This window comes from Ramularia collo-cygni, assembly GCF_900074925.1.
Source record: "Ramularia collo-cygni strain URUG2 genome assembly, contig: RCC_scaffold01, whole genome shotgun sequence".
In the NCBI taxonomy this organism is placed as follows: Eukaryota; Fungi; Ascomycota; class Dothideomycetes; order Mycosphaerellales; family Mycosphaerellaceae; genus Ramularia; species Ramularia collo-cygni.
Window position 1 is genome coordinate 3,723,533 of NW_019716255.1, and position 23,851 is coordinate 3,747,383.

General features: G+C 51.3%; 8 protein-coding genes; 3 read left to right on the forward strand and 5 right to left on the reverse strand.

Annotated features, from left to right (window-relative positions):
* Nucleotides 1-1,633: 1,633 nt before the first annotated feature.
* Nucleotides 1,634-7,114, reverse strand: RCC_12081 (uncharacterized protein; the record flags this gene model as incomplete). XM_023766486.1 has 4 exons in its annotated part: nucleotides 1,634-1,785; nucleotides 1,844-6,337; nucleotides 6,452-6,908; nucleotides 6,956-7,114. 4 exons carry the CDS (start codon nucleotides 7,112-7,114, stop codon nucleotides 1,634-1,636), a joined length of 5,262 nt encoding a protein of 1,753 aa, XP_023622254.1.
* A 942-nt stretch (nucleotides 7,115-8,056) lies between these two features.
* On the reverse strand, nucleotides 8,057-8,490 carry RCC_01221 (uncharacterized protein; the record flags this gene model as incomplete). XM_023766487.1 has 2 exons in its annotated part: nucleotides 8,057-8,374; nucleotides 8,428-8,490. 2 exons carry the CDS (start codon nucleotides 8,488-8,490, stop codon nucleotides 8,057-8,059), a joined length of 381 nt encoding a protein of 126 aa, XP_023622255.1.
* A 633-nt stretch (nucleotides 8,491-9,123) lies between these two features.
* Nucleotides 9,124-10,093, forward strand: RCC_01222 (uncharacterized protein; the record flags this gene model as incomplete). XM_023766488.1 has 3 exons in its annotated part: nucleotides 9,124-9,235; nucleotides 9,287-9,435; nucleotides 9,491-10,093. The coding sequence occupies 3 exons, from the start codon at nucleotides 9,124-9,126 to the stop codon at nucleotides 10,091-10,093; spliced, it is 864 nt and encodes a 287-aa protein (XP_023622256.1).
* A 208-nt stretch (nucleotides 10,094-10,301) lies between these two features.
* RCC_01223 (uncharacterized protein) lies at nucleotides 10,302-10,856 on the forward strand (the record flags this gene model as incomplete). The annotated part of the gene is made up of 1 exon (XM_023766489.1): nucleotides 10,302-10,856. One exon carries the CDS (start codon nucleotides 10,302-10,304, stop codon nucleotides 10,854-10,856), a length of 555 nt encoding a protein of 184 aa, XP_023622257.1.
* Nucleotides 10,857-13,734: 2,878 nt separating this feature from the next.
* RCC_01224 (uncharacterized protein) lies at nucleotides 13,735-14,406 on the forward strand (the record flags this gene model as incomplete). Its single annotated transcript, XM_023766490.1, has 1 exon — nucleotides 13,735-14,406. The coding sequence occupies one exon, from the start codon at nucleotides 13,735-13,737 to the stop codon at nucleotides 14,404-14,406; it is 672 nt and encodes a 223-aa protein (XP_023622258.1).
* A 3,535-nt stretch (nucleotides 14,407-17,941) lies between these two features.
* On the reverse strand, nucleotides 17,942-19,483 carry RCC_01225 (related to DFG5 protein; the record flags this gene model as incomplete). XM_023766491.1 has 4 exons in its annotated part: nucleotides 17,942-17,957; nucleotides 18,018-18,440; nucleotides 18,508-18,605; nucleotides 18,656-19,483. The coding sequence occupies 4 exons, from the start codon at nucleotides 19,481-19,483 to the stop codon at nucleotides 17,942-17,944; spliced, it is 1,365 nt and encodes a 454-aa protein (XP_023622259.1).
* A 1,665-nt stretch (nucleotides 19,484-21,148) lies between these two features.
* On the reverse strand, nucleotides 21,149-22,147 carry RCC_01226 (uncharacterized protein; the record flags this gene model as incomplete). The annotated part of the gene is made up of 1 exon (XM_023766492.1): nucleotides 21,149-22,147. One exon carries the CDS (start codon nucleotides 22,145-22,147, stop codon nucleotides 21,149-21,151), a length of 999 nt encoding a protein of 332 aa, XP_023622260.1.
* A 553-nt stretch (nucleotides 22,148-22,700) lies between these two features.
* On the reverse strand, nucleotides 22,701-23,453 carry RCC_01227 (related to human MOG1 protein; the record flags this gene model as incomplete). XM_023766493.1 has 3 exons in its annotated part: nucleotides 22,701-22,989; nucleotides 23,094-23,300; nucleotides 23,380-23,453. 3 exons carry the CDS (start codon nucleotides 23,451-23,453, stop codon nucleotides 22,701-22,703), a joined length of 570 nt encoding a protein of 189 aa, XP_023622261.1.
* Nucleotides 23,454-23,851: the final 398 nt, after the last annotated feature.

Here is a 23,851-nt window from a genome sequence, read left to right on the forward strand (position 1 = left end):
GCCGCATACAAGCAAAAAGATAGGGAATGTGATTAGGTTTGTCCGGGCCGGATGGGTGTTGAGCAGTAGCTCCATGTTTCAACAAGGCTCATCCATGATAGTGTGTTTCTAGAGGCTGCCTTAGGCAGTGTTACTAATGGCCATTCGGGCATGGTCAAGTATAGCGTCTTTGGCGCTACATGTATTCGAGCCGGAAAGCAGACATTACCTCAGACGGTCCGCTGAAGTCATCCCTTCTTTCTTTTCCCAATTGAAATAGTGCGGATCCGGTTGTCTCTAATTGAAGGAAAACAATGGCATTACCTTGGAAGCATCCTGTTGCTTCGGAGCTGGTAGCTGGTGTCGTCCGAGCCGATGGTATCCCCAGTAGCGGAGACAACGTGCGGTAAAATTCATTTGCTATAGGGAGGACCGGCCGAGTCGTAGTGTCTTGTCCTGCACGCAGAGTGGGTCTCTTCAAGTGCACGCGCACAGTCCCAACAATCGGAGGATGATCGAACAGCGGGGAGTGCATAAGTCTTAAGAACAACCCGCATTCCGGAGTATCGCCTACAGACTCCGGGTAGGAGCGTGCGGCGTTGTCCGCAGCCAGCTAAGCTGGAATACGATCTGGAAACAGCGTCGAGTTGGTCTCTCAAAGGGTCCAATGCGTCCGGGGTGGAGACGGCACCAAGACCGATCGCGATGGCCTGCAGATAGCCAGAGTTCGCAAGCCATATGTAAATAATGCATGTCTGCATCGTGAAGAACCCATTTCAACAGCCGGATTTGCAGCGTACGTACCGACAGGACTCCTTTATGCCGGCAGTGGCATTCACGTTGAGTGTTGTGGGTTCAGAGTGGGTTTGGCGTTTCGAAAAAAAAAAGATGGAGAAGTCTCTTGCGTGGACCTGCGGTCTCGCATATCGAAATGACGACTCGCTGTACCGCATACGACATACAGGAGTGGACAGGCACTGCTGATCGTCCCGTGTCCGTTGCCTCTGAGCGATGCGATTCGCTGATCGTGTTTGGGATGGTGGTGTGTTGGCGAACAGTAGCTTCGGTGGAGCAGGACGATGTAGGAAGGATGACCGTCAAGATTTACCCGTAGATGTGGCGGCAGACAGGCATACCCTTGAGATAAGCGTGGGGCTGCTCCTTCGAGCTTCTCAATCTCCAACCCAGTCCAAGCAGTGGAGTCAGCTCTCTCAGCTTGGCAGGCGGAGATTTGAGCTTGCCAGAGTCAGACAAGTTCTGCGGCTTGCCATTCCGTGCTTCGGCGATAATTTATTCTAAAACCTATCATTACAAAGAGCCGCTGGGCCGCTCGATGGTGAGATCGTTGTCATGCACGATGACATCTTCTGTTAAGTCAGAAATCGTGGGCAAGAGAGGAGTGTGGTGGTCGTTGTGGCAAATATATCGCCACTGAAGGTAGAGCATGATGGTCGTTGCGGCAAATGCATCGCCATTGAAGGTAGAGCATGGTGAGCCGTGATCGATTCGGTGTCCGTGCGAAACGGCGCCGATTTTATATGTACATTCCCGAATGGCCGATATATCCCACTGCGGCCATCAGCATGAAACACGCAGAGCGAAGGAGTAGCTTGCCTGATTCTCGGTCCCACGATCAGACAGCCGTATCCTACTTTTACAACCTTCTCCTTTCCGAGATTTCCTCATACATCTGGACCTGATCGCCCACTTGGAAGCCCTCCCAATCTTCGAAGCCCATTCCGCATTCACTGCCCTTGCGCATGATATCCGTGTCCTTCTTTTGATTCTTCAGGGAGTTGATCGTACCTAGCGCAAGTCAGTAATCACCACACAAAAACATCACCAGGAGTTGGAGCAAACTCACCATCGTAAACCTTATCCCCAMCCCTCATAACTCTCACCCTCGCATTCCTCGCCACACTACCGTTCCGGACTTTTKCACCCGCAATAGATTTCTTCTTGCGTCCTCCAACGCTAATCTCAAACACCGCGCTGATATCCGCCTCACCCGTAACTCTTGACGTGACAATCGGCGGAAGCTTCTCCTCGAGTACAGCTTTTACATCATCCAAACAGCGATAGATGATGTCATTAGCCAAGATCTTGACTCCTCGAGCTGTAGCTTTGCCCATCGAATCGGGATCGTTGGGCAAGTTGAATGCGATGATGTGGCCCTCTGCTGCGGACGCCAATTCGATGTCGCTTTCGTGGACTGGGCCAACGCCAGAGGCTAGAATGGACGGTGTGATGAGTGGAGAGGATAGAGACATGATGTAAGCTGCAACAGCCTCTGCAGAACCAGAAACATCGGCCTTGATGATGAAAGGAATGTCGATTTGCCCGCTTTCCTTTTCATTCTCGGGCTCCACAGCTGGCGCAGGAGTAGCCTCTGCCGCAGGAGCAGCAATTGGCGTGCCGTCAGGTCCAACAGTCGCAGAAGCAGCTGCAGCGCGTTTGGCAGCTTGCTCTGCAGCCTTCTCCTTCTCTCTCTTTTCCTGCTCGAGTTTACGGTTGGCGTTGATGACTTCCATATCGCGCTTCGTTTGCTCGCGTTCTGCTAGCTCAATGCGGAATTCAACAACAGAGCCGGCCTTCTGTTCGGTCGGAGCTTCCAAAACTTCATCGCCAGCAGATGGTTGATCACGCCAGCCGTCCACTTCGCAAGGCATTCCTGGTCCACCCTTTTCGATCTCGACGCCGGCCTCATTCTTGAGCGTGCGTACGCGCGCCCATGCCTTGCCGGCTACGATGACCGTACCGGGAACAAGAGTTCCGCGTCTGACGAGAACAGTTGCGACACGACCAGCTTTGCGTGTGGTGGCTTCCAGTACCCACCCCTCCACAGCTCCGTCGGTCTCTGCGCGATGATCGAGGAGTTCAGACAGTGCGACCACGTTCTCCTCGAGCGCGTCCATGCCCTTGCCAGTTTTGCCGGAGACTTCAACTACTTGAACATCTCCACCGTAGTCTTCAATCTCAACGCCATGTCTGGCGAGATCTTGCTTACACCTCTCAACATCTGCTTCTGGCTTGTCGACTTTGTTGAGGGCCACAATCATGGGAACACCCGCTTCCTTGGCATGCTTAATGGCTTCCAGAGTTTGTGGTTTGACGGAATCGTCTGCCGCCACCACCAGAATTACCATATCTGTCACATTGGCGCCTCGCTGTCTCATTGCCAAGAACGCTGCGTGGCCTGGCGTGTCTAAAAATGTGACAGTCTTCCCACTCGCTGAGAGAGGGACAGAGAACGCGCCGATGTGCTGAGTGATACCTCCAGCCTCTCCGGCGGCAACAGAAGACTTCCGCAGATAGTCGAGGATAGTGGTCTTGCCGTGGTCGACGTGTCCCATAATGGTAACCACAGGCGGACGGGTAGGAAGGCTCTGTCTATCAAGAAGCGGAGGTCGTGCTTTCAAATCCCTCACTTCTTCCTCGCGGTAACCTCCGTCGAAAGTTGGATCGAAGTTGTACTCCATGGCGATCATACCGCTGGTCTCAGAGTCCAGCGTCTTGCCAGCGAATACATCATCGTAACCAAGTTCTTCCAGACGTTCCACAAAGGACTCGTAGCGAACGCCCAAAGCCTGAGAGAGATGCTGAACACTGATAAATTCAGGAAGGGTAATGGGGATGCCCGCCTCTTTCTTCTTCATCTCACGTTTTCGCTTAGCAGCTTGCTTCTCGGCGTCCTTTTCAGCGTCCTTTTGCCTTTGACGAGCAGCTTTGCGGGCACGATGAGCTTCACGAGCACCACCTCTCTCGTCTTCTTCGTCTTCTTCGATCTCGCGTCGACCTCCACGGCGGCCTTTACGTTCGGCGCCTTTGTCGGACTTTTCAACTTCAGCTTCCGGCTCCTCCCACTGTCGACGTCGAGCTTCGCGTGATCCGCGCTTTGGCTCATCGACAGGAGCTGAGGGCACTGGTGGTGCAGGGTCAAAGGAGCTAGTAGGGCTAAAGATGTCGGCGCTAGAAGTGCGGTGGACAACGTTTCCTCTGTCTGGRGATTGGGTGGAGTCGAAAGGATTGGCGACCGGAGAGCGATCGACATGGTCAATCGCGGCACTAGGTCGAGTAGCATTCGCTCCCGGTCGCGCAGACTGATCGAGCCGGACATTCATAGATTTGCCAAGAAGCTTGAAGGGACCTTGAGACAAGAAGCGCTCTCGAGTCTGTTCATCCCTGAAGCTAACGAATCCAAAGCCCTTCGATCTCGGAGGCTGTCCTGATTGATCGGATGGTTGAGTAATGAGCTTGGTACTCGCCACGCCGTCATAATTCCTGAAGTAGTTATTGAAGTCGCTAACAGTCGCGTCCGGACTGACGCCTCCAACAAACACTTGGAAAATAGGCAGCGCCATCCTAGGCTCTGGACATTCGCGACTAATATGCCCTTCCTTCCCACAGTTGTGACATTTGCGGAGTGATCCCCGGCACATGGTTGCTGTATGCCCCATCTGTCCACATCGAGCGCATTTTTTGTTCYTCACATCCTGGTCGCTCAATTGACTGAACGAATAAGACTCATTCTGCGAGGAAGGCGGAGGTGCATACGATATCCGCGTTGCTCGATGCGCTTCGAACAGCTTGTCAGCGTCCTCTTCCCTGGTCTTGAAGAGTTGTCTTTGCGGCTCAGATCGAGATTGGGACGCAGGGGTCTGTGGCGGCGGCGGCGGTGGCGGCGGCGTTGACTTGGTATCTTGCTGCCGGCGAAGAAGTCCCCACTTACCCTCTTCTTCTGCAGGTGCCTGGGAAGTCTGCAAGAGCTCGTCTGGATTTAATGGAGTTGCTCTGTATCCGGTGTCGCCCAGGCGAGTTTGCGCAAGTGGGCTGTTGATGTTTTGAAGTGGATTTTTTCCCACGTCGGAAGCAGCAATYGATGGCGGAGTCTGCAAGGCGCCCATGCCATACGGCGGCTGTGCCTGTTCAGTCTTCGGCGGAGCGGGAGTGGGCGACTGCTCAACCTTTGGCTGAGCAGGCGGTGTAGCAACCGGACCTGAAGCCTTTGCGGAATTCAGCCGATCAAAGTCCTCGACCATGCGTCTCATTTGCTCAATTTTCTCCATCATCTCACGTTGCTCTGGTGATATTGCTGCCGAAGGCGACGGAGTTGTGGATGTTGGAGCGGCTGGTGCAGACGGTGCAGGATTCGTATCCAGTGACGACTCCACTGGCTCCTTCACGCCAAGGTCTGCTGAGACAATCACGGGAGTGGATGATGGCGGAGGGGTTGAAGGCGCATCTTTTGCGACGGCGGTCTTTGAGCCTGCATCCGAAGCTTGGGGCGCTGGGTCTGGATGAGCACTCCCTGTGTTGGGTCCTGCATGCTTTTCCGCGAATGGCTGCCCAAATCCTCCGAATGTCGCAGCGCGAATAGCAGCTTCCGCGATGCCACCACTCTTGAAACTTGAGATGTGCGAATCTGGTTCGTTTCTTGACGATGGCTCCTGTGTTGACGATGGTTCGTGACTTGACGATGGCTCGTGACTTGACGATGGGTCGTCCAGCTGTGACTTAGGTTCGGAAGTAGCAGCATCCTCGAAGTAGCCGAATGTGTCCAGAGTAGACGCGTGAGACTGACTAGAATCCTGGGCCTCTGCCGACTTCATATTGGTTTCGACGAAACCCTGACCCTTCTCAGACGAAGTCAGCGACTCCTCAATCCCGTGGGAGAAGTCGAGTCTTTGGAACGTTTGGTGAGTTGGAATACCTGCGTCCGCCCCATCATCGTTCTGCAGATCGTGGACATCTTGAACGTTTGATTCTACATCATCAACGTCCTGAACATTCGAGGGAATATCGCCATACTGAAGCGGCTTCACATCTGTAGGCCTCGATCCCCAACCGGCTGTGGGAACCGGGGCTGGGCCAGAATCCTTTTGTGGGAGCAAGAAGTCAGGCATGGCTACTCTCGTAGGTTGCTTCTGCTGGCGACCTCGATTTTCATCGGTCATGGCTATTCTCCTAGGCTGCTTCTGCTGGGGACCTCGATGTTCATCGGGCGTGGCTGCTCTCCTAGGGTGCTTCTGCTGGGGACTCCGAGATTGATGATCGGACTTTTGCTGCGAAGTCCTGGGCGCCGCACTGGGGCCTTGTTTCTGTGGAGCCTCCGTTATGAACTTTCGTATCCTGAAAGCTTCTCCCTGTCCACCACTTTCTTCACGGGACTGCCCACCTCGATTCGCCTTCCCCGCCCTGTTCATTGACCGTGTACGCTCTTTCTGCGATTGATCTCGTGGTCGCACACCGCGGTCTCCTCGCCGGTGACTCTCGGAATGGCCAGCTTGGGAAGGTTGGCTAGCCATCATTGCCTGACCAAGAGACTGTCCCGAGAGAGCAGGCGCAGCGGCCATTGTACCAGACGGAGACGGATGTTTGCCAGCGCTTTTCTTCTCCCGCTTAGGTCTCTCAGCCGGCGCCATTGCCTGACCAAGAGACTGTCCCGAGGGAGCAGGCGCAGCGGCCGCTGTACCAGATGGAGACGGGTGCTTGCCAGCGCTTTTCTTCTCCCGCGTAGGTCTCTCAGCCGGCGCCTTCCCTGCATCATCTCTTGATACTGAGCTCTGAGCATCCGCCACCGCCGCCTTACGCTGCTTCTCGTCTGCCTCCCAGATTGCTTTTTGCTTCGCCTGCTGCTGCTCAGCCTCAATCCGCTGTCTCTCCTCCGCCAACTTCCGCTGAGCCGACATGCGGCGCCATTTCTCTTGTTGCTCGCTGATTGTCAATGACGAGTTGGGGTCGATTGTGAAACCTGCATTGGCGGACGTCGATGATGCCGAGCCGGATGCATTCTCAGCTGGCTGGACTGAGGGCCGAGCAGAAGGACGGACAACGGTGGTGGTAAGAGTCCTACGGGGGATGCGAGCAATGCCAGGCTCGAGCCCAAAACGACACGCGCAGAAGACGCACAGACTTTGCGCTGAGGAGGCCTGGGATGGGYTAGCTTTGATGTTGAGGAAGGAAGTGGTGTGAATACCCTCACGACACGCTGGCGACGCATGACAATATCAATGGTATGTACAATACCGCACAGCGATTGACCGCCGTCTCCAAAGTCGGCCTTCAAATTAACTAGGTACTGTACATTCAATGTTTCCAGAAGGGGAAGACGTTCCGATGGCGCTGACAATTCCATCCCAGATCGACGGTGCAGCCAGCCGTTCTCCTACTATCCCACTTTCACCTCAGACATGACAATGTCACTCGCCAAGCCGCTGTGAACATATGCACTTCCATCCTCTCACGATTCGCCTACTTGTCCCTTCCATCCGCCCATCGATGGCATACATGTCATGCGCACTTGCCCATCTGCAACTACAAGCCCGCGACGTTGTCCAGCGATAGCGATATCGCCAAACAGCCAGCCTTTGGGAGCTACGGTAAGGTATGGATGAAACTTCGGTGTGCCGGCCTCGCGCCTTTGAGCTGTATGTACATACGATGATGTGATAACCCGACGACTGGAGATATTCCGATACTGCGCACGAGCTCGAGGAATCTAGCAAACAATATCATGCTCCAAAGACGGACACAAGAGGACGTTCTGCAACACACAAGAGGACGTCAAATCCTCTGAGAGGACGCCCATCCGGGCTCAACAACCGGTTTGACTGGCCCGGGACCCACCCAACCCATCTTCACAAGTCCGGCGTCAATCAAAGTCTTACGCAAATGCCCGTACTTTCCCGCCTCGTGCGCCAAGTTGGTTTTCTTGAGCTGTTTCAGCACCAATGTGCGCTTAGCCCCACTCAAAGGCACCAATTTACTGTCGGTCCAGCTGAATTACTCAATTAGAGGCTGGTATACTGCTGTGACGAGATTGTTCTACTCACTGAGACTCGGGAAGTCCAGTTCCATGCACTAACGATGAACCCACTCCGAGCCCACGCTCCCAATGGACGTAGAGCCGACCGCGCTTTTCCATTTCCACTAGTGTGGCATTCCATGCCTCAAAGGTACCGATGTGATCTTTCTCGCAGATCGCACGGGCTGTCTTTTCGATCGGCAGTACCTGAGATTTCCTACCTTCACGATACTCGAAAAGGAGAACGCACGCCATGCGTCGAGCGATGCGAGACTAAGCGTCATCGTCATCACTCTTTTCCAATTGCATGTGGCAGAGAGCAGGATACGCTTGTGGTTCCCCGAGTTCGAAGCCGGCGCTGAAAATACCATCCCAGAAAATCAAGGGAGACCTGGTCCAGCTGTCGAGATTTGTCTCGAGCTCTGCAAGTGTAGCATGGTCTGGGCCCTTGTAATTTTCGAACTTTCGGATACGATTGGCATCTTCTTGCCCCTGTTTCCGGATCCGGTATCCAGCTGCCTTCCCGAGGCTTGGTCGTCTCGCGAGTTCAGCCTCAATTTTGGCCATTACGACGTTCAACATCTCGGCGTCCTGCTTGGACATCATCAAGATTGTACGTGGGTGAAGGAGAGAGTATGACGTACCGTTGCTGTATCGCCGGAGAACTTGATCACCGTCTCGGTTGCCTGCGGAGGAGCGTCAGCCATGCTGAAGAGCTACTATGAGATGGCGAGGGCTAGTTCAAGAAGTGACAACGGCCGTCGTAAACAGAGTCCTTTCTTCTACCCTTTGGAAATGACAACGCATACACAATGCCACGTCAGCAAATTCTCCACTAGGTGGATCTCTCATGGTTGTTTTATGCGAGGACCACGCGATGAGGTGATTTATGCGGCTCCATCGATATCAAACATCATCTCTGAGGCTTTGATTCGCTAAGCTGACCTCGACCTCCATATTGGAAATTAGCGCTATCAAGCTCAAAGGCACCTCAACAGTGTATCAGCCGCCAAGGCCTGCATACAAGGTATGGTATTTTGCAAAGTATCCACATCAGTCACCACTTACCTGCAGAAACTTGATATTGGAGCTTTAGATGTGGCTATGATCTACTGTGCGAGAGCTCGATGATGCAACAAACATGCATCGACGTCCCACCACCAATGGAGGCAGGGTTGTTCGTTGGGATGTTGACCGTGCGAAGCGTCACAAATTCTATCCACCAAGAAGAATGCTCATGCGATGATCTCACGGCGGAAACGGGACCGGCAAATCCGACATAAAAGACAGTCCGTACGGAAGCTTAGAGCCAGAAGCCAAAGAATAGTCGACTGGCGAAAATGGCCGACCACGACAGTCGAGATTTCAATACAGCCCACACTGGGTCGGAACGTTGCCAAGTCGAGAACGTAGACCAATCTTCGTCAATCGAGTCGGATAGCTCTTTGCACAGTAAGGCGTAGCTGTGTATACCTAAATCATCACGCTGACAAGAAGTTTCAGGCACAGAGACAGACCACACACTCTCGTCAACGCCCGGAGGGACATCACAGACAATAGACAACTTCCTTGGCAAGAAGTTCTTCGAGTATGTGCTTGCGGAAGCGGTGCTTGCCACTGCACAGCCAAATGCTGCGTCACATCAACTCGAGGTAAGCGTGCAACAAGTTCGAAAAGACGCTACATAGGCTGACAGAAGATCACCAGGCAAAGCTAGCCGCGATTGTGAACGCGTTTCCGTATCAAGATGGTCTGGATGAAATTCATGCTTTGAAGCCCTCGATGGGTCTGCCGATGGGTGCGAGCGATCCCGGAAAGCAGTACTCCACGTTTGTAACGAACCTCGGAACCCTGGTTCGCCAGAGTGATCCACGATCCAAGAATGACATGGGTGTCATGATCCGCAAACGTGGAATGCGAGATTTTTCTGAAGCCAGAACCCAGAATAAGGATTCGAGCAACAGGCGTACCTCTCGGCGACCACAAAATCTCTTTCACGTGCCTCCCTCGGTATTTGACGATGGACTACAGTTTGAACCATTCACGCCTCCTCGCCAGGAAATCGAGCTAGCGAGAAGTCGGCAGCATCTCTCTGATTCAATAGATTGGGTTTCCAAGTTGAACCTGGACGATCAAAGCCAAGATAGTACTCGTGAGAGCCGGTACGAGTACAGAACTTTGGATAATGGAGACCATATTGCTCAAGTCAATATCGGTGGGACCAAAAGATACTTTCAGGGCACGGCAAAGAAAAAGGGTGATGCTAAGCAAATGGCAGCGGAGAAGGCCTGCAACTTTCTGCGACTGTGATTCTGCAGAACCCGGATTTGTGGAGTRGCTTGGTATCAACGAGTGTGACGTAGCAATTCGTGTAAATATCTACTTCCACGTTGTACTATCATCCTTCCAGACGAGTGGGTCTTTGTTACGGCGCACGTGTCGCCTGGAGATATTAATCATTATGCATTCCTCTTCCTATTGATCTTCCCTTGCCCAGGTTATAAGCCAAACTCTGGAGATGGCTGATCATATCAGAAGCATCCAAGAAGGGCTATTGGTCAAAAGTCTCTTTCAGCATGCGGAGTCCATCAAGCCTCAGCACGCTTCTGACCACGACGCCGAGAAGCCAGAAGCAGTGCCCTGGCATCAGTTTCTCGATGAGCTCTGTCATCTCTGTCAGTTCCGACGAGGCGGCGAGGACATCACAGCAATAGCAGTGGAACGGACCAAGAAAGGCCATAGAATCTTCTGGATCGCCACGAACTCCGGTATGAAGCCTGAGTCGGATGCTAGGAAAATCGCTCGCAAAGAACATCTGGCCTGGATCTTGAAGACTATCACAGCTCCGCGTGGTTGGAATGTCGAAATGGAAAAAGAAGATGCTTCGGAGCTTGTTTTCGCGGAGGCTATCAGGAAGAGCCCACAGAGAATCAAAAACTATCAGCACAGACTACTCTCGATTGTGAATGAAATCGATACTCAAGGAGACAACAGCGGCAGAACAGGCAAGGCTCTGAGAACACAATTAGCAATACACGCTAACACGCACAACGAAAGCTTCTCTTCTGGCTAGCCTAAGACAGATCACTGGATCACATAAAGGCGACGTCGAAAATCACAGAGAGATTTGTCTTCTCGCCCACGGATTTCGCTCACCGATTTCGAGTGTGTACAAGATTCTACAACACCAGATCCAGAAAAAAGAACAGACCGACGACAGATGGAGACGGATCCGTCATTATATCGGCAGACTTGCAGCATGGCAAAAGGCCGCGAGTTTCGTAGCCATGAACGCTTCTCACTTTACATCAGAGTTGAGGAGCTATCAGGTCAGCTACATACCATCTCCGGTAATCTATCACGTGATTACAGTCGATGACGATATCGACGCAGTATTTTCCCGAGTCTGTCCAAGTCTCGAACGTAGAGAGTCCGCGACGTTCATGATGCGGAATGCTCGGGATCTGCTGGAAAAATTCAAAACTAAGAAACAGGAACCTTGCGTCCATGCTGAGGCTGCCATAGCATGTCACTTCGATGTGAGAGATCTGAAATTTGCCATGCGAGACCAACAAGGCCGATCGGATAGATATATCGGCTGCAGCAAGCCTTCGTGCTATTGTTGCAGGTTGTACTTTGAGAAGCACCTTGGAGATTTCAGCCCACGGAAGAGCTCTGGGAACGCTTATATGACGTGGTATCCACCATTGATGAGCGAGGAGGATTTGAGCCCGGGTAGTAGAACGGTGCGGATCATGCGGTCCATGGTGAAAGCAATCCAGCAGGATGTCTTGTCGGATGTGGAAAAGCGCAATTATGGTGTTAGGCAGCAGTTCGATTCTACGACAGGAAAGACAGTGATGATTCAAAGTTGAGAGAACAACAAGAAGCCAGAATTGGAGATGAAATTGAGTTCGGAACAATAGCAGCGTTATAGTCATCGCATTGAAACTTCCATCCATTCCAACAGTAAACGAGTGTAGTCTTTCCTCCAATTTATCTCCCACTTCCCAACATCACGCACTTCCAACCCTTCAACATTCAACTTTCCCGCAATAATCCTATTGCTTACTTCTTTCCTCCAGAGGACTTGTTGCCAGTGTTGCCTTGAGTATTGGCAGACTTGTCGGCGGACGCCTGAGCGCGAGCCTTGAAGCCCGGGTCATTGCCAGACTTGTCCTGTTGACATATGTTAGCGATTGAATTGACTATAGACGAGTATATTGAAACATACGTTGGCAGATTGAATGCGAGCAGCATCTGCTTGGGTCATTTTGCCTCCGTTGCCAGACATGTTGAAGGTCGGTGGGTGCTTTGGGGTTTAGGGTAGTAGGTTTGGGTTTGGATGTTTGGGAGATGTTGGAGAGGAGATTGGATGGTTGTGTGGTGGYGGAGTATGTAGAGAGATCTGGTCATCTCTTATATGTCTTCTACGAGCCCCGCCCAGCTTTGTTCATGGTCATGATTGCGACAAACATGCTGGTAATGCGACGCATGTTCGGGTCCCAAATCAAGAGAAGACCCACCAGAGCAGTAATTCTGAGCGCTGATATGTGAAGTGAATCCGATGCATTGGAAGGAAGAGGGGCATACACTCTATCCTGCATACTCGGCAGTGCGTATCTCGAGCGTGAATGGTTTCTCAAAGCGCTTCGATGGGGATAAGTGCCAACACATACATGAGTGGGAACTGATCCATATCGTCATGCAGGTTTTGGTTACCGTTCCTTGCAGAACCCCGGGAGGACAAGCAGAGTTTGGACCAGGAACTACGCCAAGCTTTGCTTACCGCTTTGGGAATAGGGGCCCAGACCCAAGTGAATCTGGCGCTAAATTTCCGTACGGAACTTTCGACATCTTTTCTATTGGATCCATCGGAAGCGATAATGGAGTTGGAGTGCGATTGTGGCACCACTGGACCTGATTAGGCGTTGATCGTTGCTAGACTGCAACGCAATCATGACAGGTTCTCGACGGATGTGGAGTCTCCAGGGTGCGAGGCGTCTCGGCGACAGGCATGCCCCTTCCTGCAACATCTGTTGAGGTTGCACTGACCTGAATGTGTGTGGAGCAATTCTGGCCAAGTGGTTTCGCCGTGACCAACCTGCACATGTAGCTGCAGCGGCAACAACGCTGCTCGGGACAAGACCTAGCTGCTCAGCCATCCTTCTGCCGCTTGTACTTGCTTCCATGCTCTTCTTTACATTGAAAAGAAGACTGTTAGCTTTTCGAGGAACATCTATTAACTGTCCTTGAAGCAAGTCCGACCAATTATTAGCCCAGGATCTGGACCCACGCGCCCAGCGAGCAACGTTAAGATGTCAAACCGCAGATACTCCCTTGTATAAACCATTTTCGATAACTCGTTAAATCGAGATCGACTCAATCTAGCCACTAGTCAAGAACATATCACAGTGCGTTATCTATTGCCCCACATTACCGGCTTCAGGGGTAGATCAGAGACCTGAAATCTGCAAGAAGCAGTGCGGAGAATCTGTCTGGCATACTGGTCTACAATTTCCAGGTTTTGAAGCGTCTTGACACTCCTCATCATGGGTGCTATCTAGTCGGCTGGAGACAATTCAACCGGAGGGATTGCAGCAAACACAGCTATGTTATCATGAACTATGGAAGAGTCTCGCTGTTAGCAGAGGGTTCAGAAGCATCTCTGTTTGTTTGCTGCATCTTGATATCTTGAAACTYTTCTTCATCTCGCCCTCCTCTTTCGAACTAGCAATCCACAAACCTTCAACTCCGGACAGCCACCGTCGCGTTTAAGATGGCGATACCGTACAGAAGGTAAACCATCCAAACATCGATATCCTACTACTCAAGCTGATATCTTTAGCATCGTCCAATCGAAGCCTTTCCGCTTCTTGATTGGAGCAGACAAAGCCGAGTTCTTCCCCCATCCAGCGATAGTCTGTCACTATTCGAAACCTTTGGAAGCCATGATCTGCGGGAAGATGCAAGAGTGCTTGGAAGGCGTTGCGACAATAGAAGATGTGGATGCGGAAACCTTCACACGGGTTTGCGAGTACATGTATACCGGCGACTACAATGCTGCCGAGCATGCTGTTTTCCTCAATCGTGATGCCGAAAAAGAAGATCTCGGAGATAAGATGTTCCACAAGGCTAAACACATGGCTTACACGGCCAACTTCACTTCCCCTCGTGGGCCATCTGCGTATGCGAGAAAAGCATTCGAAAATCGTGTCTGGGCAAGGGAGTCCATGAAAAGCAATTCAATATACCGACGCAACGCTGGACCATCCGAAGACTACAGCGAAGTCTTCCTCTCGCACGCTCAAGTCTACGTCTTTGCCGACAAGTACGACATTTCAGCTCTACGATCCCTCGCCCTGCACCACCTGCACAAGACCTTGGTCTCGTTCACACTTTACCCTGAGGGTGTGTGCAACGTTGCAAAGCTATTCCGATACGTCTACCATCATACTGCGGAACGCGATGGTAAGATGGATGAGCTCCGAGCGTTAGTCATTGAGTATGCGGCATGTTATATCGAGGACATGGTGGCCAATGAAGTGTTCCAGGAAGTATTGCGGGCGGAAAATAGCGCTTCGGTTGATCTGATTGTGATGTTGCTTGGGAGACTCAAATAGATGGAAGTTTCCATGAAGTTGCAAACCAGGACGCTCTTCGTTGAGGCATCGACGGGATATGCGGCAGTTCTGCTTTTAAAGCATGAAATACTGAAATTTGCGTGCGATAGAAAATATCCTTTCATTCCTTCACTTGAAATTTGCAGCAGTCCGTGCGCTGATACCGCATTAGGAAGGAGCGAAGGATGGGATTGAAGGATGGATAGGAAACGAAGGATGCTTCCAAGAAGAAGCTTGTAAATCCTTTGACGAGATCTACATCACATCCGCCAGCTTTGTCTTTCTTGACTGTTGTAGATGTTATGTGTAGGAAAATGGTTATCTTCTGAAGTGGACGATAGTGATTCTGTTGACATTATGCTCCGGCGACAAAATGTTTCCGCTCATTAAATTGACTCGTGGGTAAAGACACTCAACTACTCCCAAGCCATCCTTCGCGGTCTGTCATCCTGATCCTTTGCCAAGCTTCGCCTCATCATCATGGCCATTCCTCAAGCCATCTATCAGTGGAGTATTCCGTTGACCTACAAATGAAAGCAGTCCTCCCATTCTCACTCTCGATGACGAGAAAAGCAACCACCTTTCCCAATCATGCCTTCAACCTCTTCACTCCTGGCAGCAGCCATCCTCCCTCTCCTGGCGCTATGCACCTCGGAAACGAGTCATRCCCGCTTCACAGTTCCTCGCATTCCAACCAACCACACGAAAAGTCCCGTCCAAGCTCACCACCACACATTCCACAAATACAAAGTCCCACCTCCCTCCTACAAACCTCGTCCGAATGACGGCTCCGTCCACGCAAACCCACAACAATACGACTCATCATACCTCAGTCCCGTAAAAATCGGCTCGGAAACCTTGATGCTAGACTTCGATACCGGGAGTTCCGATCTGTAAGTCCTCATCTCCCTTCCCTCCACTCCTCTCCCTTGTTCAACCATCAAACTAAATCCTAATCCCCTGAATCACAGCTGGGTCTTTTCCACTCTCCTCCCAAAAAACAAGACAACAACAACCTCCAAAACCAAACCCCACAACCTCTACAATCCCCACAATTCCGGAACCCTCCAACCAAAAACCACCTGGTCAATCCTCTACGGCGACGGCACAGGCGCCGAAGGCGTCGTCTACTCCGACCACATCACCATCGGCGGCGCCACCGTAACCTCCCAAGCCATCGAAGCCGCAACCTCGGTCGCATCGCGCTTCGTGCGACAAACGGGAGACGGATTCTTAGGTCTGGGGTTTCCGGACGGGAATACCTGCTCGCCATCTCCTTGCCCGACATTTTTTGAAAATTTGACGAATTCCACCGACCAGCCGGTTTTTACCGCGGACTTGCAGCCTGAGGGAGGGAGTTATGATTTTGGGTTTGTTGATGAGAAGAAATATGTGGGGGGAATTGAGTATGTGGATGTTTTGCATCGGAGTCCTGCGTATTGGGATTTTCGGGCTGGGAACTTTTCCATCGTTGGCTCCTCTCATAATAAATCCAGTGCTGGTAGTGAGAGTTATCATGTCGGGTACTCGATTATGGATACTGGTACTTCGAATTGGTATCTTCCGGAATCCGCCACCAAGGCTTTTTACGCCGCTATCCCTGGTGCCTTTTACGACGAGGATCAGGGAGCGTATGTTTATCCTTGTAAACTCACGCCTCCGGACGTTGAGGTGGAAATTGGGGGAAGGATGATGAGAGTCCCGGGGTCGGCTATGAATTTTGGAAGTGCGGAGGATGGATCGGAGAATTGCATTGGAGGGATACAGTACAGTGGATTGTTGCCGGGGAGTATCTTTGGGGATACGTTTATGAAGGAGTTTTTTGTGGTTTTTGATCAGGGGAGAGAGAGGATTGGGGTTGCGAGGCAGAAGTGAGAAGGCGAAGTCATTTGTGTGTTCTTCGTTAAAAGAAGAGGGATATCAAGATGACGACGTAAACGAGCAAAGGGCAGGTGATATGAAATGTTTGCCGCCTCTCCTTGCTGTGAATCGAAGCCAACGCCCACGAACAGGACTTAAGACTCACAAAGATGACCGAGGGTGCCCTATCTCGTTGAATAATCGTCATGTCGACGGTTTTACTGTCTCGATGAGTGATTCTCACATTGACAACCTTGAACGGCGTGACAATACCTGAGCTCAGAGCGAGCTACGAGGCACTCCAGGCGTTCGTGGTCGGCCATCCGTATCAACTGCCACAAGRGGCGATCGACGCAGGCGTCACGCCAAAAGTCCTGGAGACTATCCTACCGTAAGTCGTCGCCTGCCAGATTCGGACCGACCCCATCAACGACCCACCAGTAGCTGAAGGTCAGTGTACACCAGAGCTAGTGAACGCCTTCCTAGAGCGCATCTTCGCTCGGGAAAATGGCGACGGGTGATCGCTAGCGATGGACCAGCCGCAGATACCACAATGGCCCAAACAGCAAGCGCCACGCATCGACGTTGGAATCATATGCCGCAACGTCTCCCAGGATTGCGCAGATTGCCAGTACGGATCAGCAGTGAGGCTGGTGTCAGAACTGGGCAACACCGGACCCAGAGTTTGTGTCGTTCTGGCTGAAATGATGTCCGCAATCACTGCTTGTCGAGGAGTGATATCGCCAATTAGAAATGGACCAACCTGGCCGGAGCGGTTRCCCAGGTGACCCGAATGTGGGACGATGTCGAGCGCCGAGAATCCGTCCATCGCAACGACAATCTCTTCTTTTATTAGGCCAGGATGGCGGTACACCTGGCTTCGATGCAACCAGCGGAACTGCACCGGACGAGCATCACAGACCTAGAGAGACAATTGGGTCAGCTCACCCATTATAGCATCCTGCAACAGACGGTGATGGAGCAGCATGGTGGCCCGAATGGTCCATGGTACTAGAATATGCAATGCGGTCGATATCTCCAACGGTGCAGTGGGAGGCGTTTGTGAGTGCGGCGGCGGCGACAGTCAGAAGGTTTTTGATGTGGAAGACGACGAGCAGATTTTTTTGATGGTGTCGAGAGCGAGAGGATTTTGGTTGTGGAAACTTGCCTGCCTCTCTTGCCAGCGATATGAGGTGAGTTTCGAAGAGTGCTTATTCTTTGCGCATCTTGTGCCGGAGAAATCAACTTTTCTCTGCTCTGCCATCAGCAAGACTAATTTCCTCACCATTCTCATCAACTCTCAAGGCTTTACATCGCCATGCCTACTCCTTCTCAACAACGTCGCACAACTCTGTTCAGAAGAAGAAAGCCGCATGTCCGCCTTCGAAGCAGCTTATTGAGGAGCCAAAAAGCGACGCAGCTTCTGACTGAAACCAAGAATCAGCAGTGATTGATATTCCGTTCCACAGCTGAAGTTCCAAGCCGACAAACCAKGGCGCTCGGTGGATCTATCCTGTCAGGAAGCCCAATTCCTGCAGGTGTACGTGTCGTGAAAAGTCAGAAGATCGTGTTTGTTCGTGAATGGGATGGGTTGGGCTGATTTCCTTTTCTTGGCCACCGACGATGTGCTTTTGGCAGAAGGATATATATACTCCAAGTTTCAGCACTCGCTCGCTCATTGAACAATAAACCTGCACAGATAAAGTTAGTAAAGACATGCTCAGAATCGACGACACAACCTCATCACTCACCAAGCTCCTCCCAGCGTCCCAAACGCAACAAGCGCCGTTAAAATCCCCGCCCCAGCCTTATCCGCCATCGTTATTGGTCTCGTGCTAGCCTCACTCAAGTCACTCTCATTACTATCTCCCGTACCAGCACTCGCATCTCCTTTACTCGTTCCTCCTGTATTCCCACTGACCGGCGCTTTCGCGTCTTTGATCAATAAACTTTGTACGATTTCCAGCGCAGCCATTTGTTGTCCTACACCCGTGAGGCCGTCGTAGGTGGTATTATGCGTCCATTGAAGTCCACAGTCTGTGCCCGTGGATCCTCCGGAACATTGTTGCGTTGCGGCTGTGGCGGAGGCTTGGATGTATGGTTCCATTTGGTCGTAGAGGAATGGGGCGAGTTTGGAGGCTGCGGCCATGAAGCGGGACAGGTAGGCTTTGAAACTGGGAGGATTATTAGAAAATGAAGAACTCCTCATGATGTTTTCACTCTTGAAGATCATGAACTCACCTCTTTTGATCAGTATTGCATTTCACAGTGGCTTCGCAAACATCAAACATGACTTTGCCCTCGTTGAAGTAGTTTGTTGAAGCAGCTGTCCAGAGGCCCTGACATGTCGTTAGCAACATTCACACAGGGTCTTCTAGAATGTACTTACTTGCGTTCGCTGCTTCCACTGATCACTCTGTGTGATGTTATACATGACCGCCGTCCCATGAATCATCATTCCTGCGGTATACGTCCACATGGTGTGATCCAAAGTCGTACAACCATCCTCAATACTCGTCCCATCATACACATTCCAATTCTGATTGTCAATCAGATGTACGTCCGTGTACATCCAATCCCACAATTTGTCCGCCCATTCAAAATATGTCTGGTTTCCCGTATAAGCTCCCAGGCGAGCGGCCAGGTTGAAAAGTCCACCATTAGCGGCGGTGTTCTTGTAGTTGTAACCGGTGTTTAAGGTGAAAATCTGCCAGCGCATGCCGCCTCGACAGTCGGCAGCATCATAGCGATTGGCTTGGGAATTGAAGACTCCCTGGGCAAGAGCCAACCATCCCGGTTCTCCTTCGGGAGGATCCACAAAGCCCAGTTCGGCGGCGGACATGACGGCTGCAGCCCAGAAATATTGGTCGTCGTTTCCCTCTGATCTTGAGGCGTTTTCAGGCATGAAATTTTGGGTGGGACTGCTTTGATGTTGTAATCCTTGCACCACCCAATCGTTGTATTGTGTGTCTCCGGTGTAATACCAGTAATTGATTAACGTATTGAACATGGCGCCGCATTCCCACCAATAGTATGGGTCGGGTAAGTAGCCGGGCGTGTCTCCAGGTTTGTAGCCCGTGTAATATGATGTGAGACCTGCAGCGATTGTTTTGGCGGCGGATTCGATGGATGAGGAGTCGGTGACTGTGAGTTGAATCGATGTGACGAATGAGGCGGAGATGGCGGCCACCAGCACCGCGGGGCTGGTGAAGCGCATGCTGTTCGTTCTTTCCTGTTGTAACTCCTGTAAAGAATGGATGCTGTTATTGGAACATTTAAAGGGCAAGAGGAAGAGTGGAAAGCAAAGGTCGGTTGAAGGAACGAATGAATGGAGGTGAGGTTGGGGGAAGACGCAGCAGCAGTAGCAGCAAAAGCAAMCGCAACGTCCCGAGACGTCTTCATCATCGCCCACGCGTCAAAGTGTTGGTGGAGCCGAGTTGCTTCGAATCAGAGACTCGGGATCGCCGTCATGAGTACCAAAAGGGCAACGCTTAAGCCGCAGAAGCTTTTCCAAGCCGCCACCAAAGACTCCTTGTTTTTGTCTTGTTGCCGTTACGCTTCTTCATCTCCGGGGAAGTGGAATGCCATCTTCACATGCGATGGTCGGGAGAAGGAGATTGATATATCCAGCTGTTGACGCGATTGTTTGATCACGAAGAGTCGCCTTCGCTTGAATGTTTTCCAGATTTTCTCCGTGTTTGAAGGATTTGACCGAAGGCGCCAAGGAAGAAGATTGGCCAGGGATCACTCGAGCGATTCGCTCCTTCCCAAAATACGACAGCGGGTTCCTACATAGCCGCCGCCGAGTAGACGCCGATGATTCTCTCATTGTGACGGCGCTTCCTGAGTCCTCACTACCTAGGTACACAGACATGCACATTGTTGTCCCAACCGACAGCTTGAATGATCGATGTGTTTGGCCATCAAGTCTTCTTGGCGCAACAAATGGTATGCAACATGCAACCCAGCCGCTTGATCTAATCAACCTCTATTCCACCAAAAGTTTGCATTCCCAGATGAACTTTCCTCATCAAAGCAGAAAGAAGTCATGTTTGTCCGCTCCACCTTTATCTAAGGTAGCAATATCAAAGAATCCCTCTCCTCAGCATCAAACAAAAAGACCCATATCTCACATCCTTCCCAACCACCACTAGATAGCAAACACGAGAAGTTCATCCATACAACCAACCCAACACACCCCCATACAAATATCGCAGTGAACGAAAAAGAAATTCTAAATGCTCAAACCCATCCCCCCAAACGACCACTCCCTCAAATTCGCACACGCAGTAGCAAGAATAGCAAAAGTCAATTCCAGAATCGCAATTCTCAGATCTAGAAACAACAATCTCCTGGGTACATCCAAATCACAACAAAAATCACCATCCCATTCCCACATCAATACATCATCTTCTCCTTGTTCTCCTTCTCAGAGCAGTGGAAGTGGAAGTGAAAAGGTGCTAGTGGGGAGATTATTGCGTGCTTTTGATGGTAGTGGGACAGGGGATGACGGATTTCAGGAAAGGAAAAAGTGGAGAAGAAGGAGAGAGATGGCGGTGGAGATTTTGAGGGAGAGGGCTATTGCGAGAGAACGAGCTCGTTTGCGATTTCAGGAGATGTTTAAGAGGTTTGTGATGAGGAGGTGGCCGTTGAGTTGGGAGAGGGTTTTGGAGTGGGAGATTTGAGTGCAGAGAGGGATCTACTCTGCTTGTGACAAGGTCTTGATAAGGAATACTTGTTGTTCAGTTGTCGAATGTAGTTCTACAGAGGTCCTTTTCATGCTTGATTATTTCATCATAAGCTCATACCCTCGTAATATTTATGACTTAGGTCTGTCTCCAGCAGACGGTCTGTGCCCGCTGTACTGACATGATCGTCATGTCTAAAACAAAGCGCCACCCAACAGACCGCCCGCCAACAAACCACCTCCCAAAGCCAACGGCATACCCATTCCACCACCAGGTCTCCTGCCATATCCATWCCCACCACCTCCGTACATCGGCCGACCATACGCATATCCAGGTCTTGCGTACATACCCGGAGAAGCATACATGCCACTCGCATATGGATTGTAAGGGTTTCCAACCCCTCCCATACCCATCCCACCGCCGTAGCCACCCGCGTACGGGTTGCCACCATATCCCTGCTTTGGTGGGGAAATGTACAACTCTTTGCCATCCTTGTCCTTTCCGATAGGCTGCGGCTCACCAGTCTGCAAGGCCTTGGTCATGGCCTTGCGAATCCGCATATGTTGCTCATACATCCTCTGCTCCTCTGCTTCACGAGCAGCACGCTGGCGCCGGCGCTCGTCGTGTGTGGTTCCCGTGACCTTGTCTTTCAATTTCCGACCGAAAGAACGATCTTTGCCTTTACCCTTGTCTTTTCCATCTGGACGAGGTGGTAATTCGGCATGCGAGGTACTGCTTGACCCCGCGGCGGATGTGTGTGGGACATCGTCATCGAGATCGGAATGTGAGTGGATGTAATCCTCCATACTCGGGTCATGTTTCGCGTTTCCGAGGTAGGAAGTCATGCTCTCCTGTTCGATTCTCTCCCGTTCCGCGGCGGGAAGTTTGGCCAGGTATTCGTCATCATCGTATGGGTGATGCCAGATGCTTCGTGGTGGGTCCACGGTGGTGTCGACGAAGAATTGATGTTCACTCTCCGGATCGAAGGTGCGGACCCAGCCTTTGGGAAGGGGACGTGCTTCATCTTCCATGGAGCGGCGGTATGCATCGGGAACGGAAGAAGATGAGGATGAAGCGCCGGGGACGTTCAGGTGGGAGGAAGGGTGGGTATTCGCGGTTGTCGAAGCATTGGAAGAGCCCGTTGCTTCATGATAGGTGGGAGGCGCTTCTGCGGGGATTTGTGTGCCTGACATGCTGGACGGATGGTTGTTGTCAGGGATGTTGGGTTGTGGTAAGTAAGTGACAGAGATGTTTGTTTGAATGAGGAACCAAGTTCTTGTTCTTGTTCTCGACGACATGGAATGCGCGCATGTGATCGGCTGATGACGCGCATTCCTTCACTGCCACACTGCTGCGCCTCTCTTGTGGCGAGTTACAAATCCAAATCTCGCGCCCCGCCTTCTCCCAAAATCACATCCATCCGAAATCAGGCACCACCCTAGTAATGTGAACCGCAAAGTCCCGATATTTAGAGGATCGATGCATAGTGGAGCTTTGGGATCAATCCATCTCGTGACTTTGATAGGCGAGACAAGTGTGTGGAATCGCTGCGAAATGGCAACAATGGAACGAGTCGAAGAATAATGTGAAAACCACCATGCAACACCATTTCATACAAAAAAAAATGACTACAGCGGCATGTTCCAATAGTGTCATAAGATTGGCGTACGGATCATAAAAGTGCTTCTCGATATCAGTTTCAATATCCCATCTCCCATTCCTGACATTTACTCCATCATACCATTCTCACTCATCACCCACAAACAATCCCCAATCCTTAACCTCCAAACTCCTCCTCACCCTCTCCAACACCTCCTTCCCCTCCTCCATCAACCTCCCATCATCTCCACTCTGCTGCCCCTGCGAATCATCCACAATCCCCACCGGAACATTCACCGTAACCACCAAATCCGTCCCCACACCCTCCAACCTCACCAACAAAACCAAAATCCCAACTTCTCTCGGCTCATGCGCTCTTCCTCTCATCTTCTCCCCYGGAGGAGCCCTAGCACTCAAAGTAAAAGCTTTCACACCCCTAAATAATCAATCATCAGTATGACCCTCAAAAGTCCTCATATCCACTTCCTCGAGATATAGCAGTCGAGAGAAAGAGGGCCGGTAGGGAAAGGGAAAACTTACACCAACCCAGGCAAATCAACCCCCCTCCCCTCCTCAAAAACCCTCACCTCCCCAACATCCTCCTCAACAATCTCCCCCAAATGAAACTTCAAAGCTTCCAAATCCTCCTCGGGCTCCGTGACGCGTTCCAGAATATCGAATAAGAGGGATGTATATCCCGTTTGGGCGAGATAGACTTCTTGAGTATCGGGGATTTGACGAATCGTGCTGTTTTTCTCAAGACATGTTAGTGAGTTGCGTTGAATGGTGGATTATGAGGAGGAGGAGAGAGAAAAGGATAACGAACCTCACATCTTGAAATGTCACGGGCAAATCAGCGGTGATTGCTCCGCCGAATAGAGGCGTGGATTGGAATTCCATGGTTGCTCTTGATTCTTCGGACTTGTCCGTTTCTCAAGGTAGTCGGAGTGATGTGATGCAATGATATCCAAAAGTACAATCCAGACCAAAGGTGAGGATGTGGCTCGACGCTTGTTTGTTTGTGCTTGTGTTTGTCGGAATCCTCAGATTTCAAGCAGTCGATGCCAGTGAGGTAGGTGATTGATGATTGAGAATTCAAATTCCCACCGTTGTGAATCTCCCCGGTCGTCTTCTTATAGACACACACTCTCTCTCACTCTCACACACTCCAGAGAAAAGGAATGGAGTCCAGAATCCTTCACCCAAGGCAACGCCAGGCTGAAATAGGCAGGCACTGCTCCCACTGCTGCCTAGAAAGTTTCCTGGATTCGGAAGCTGTGAGAATGCTGAATTTTGAA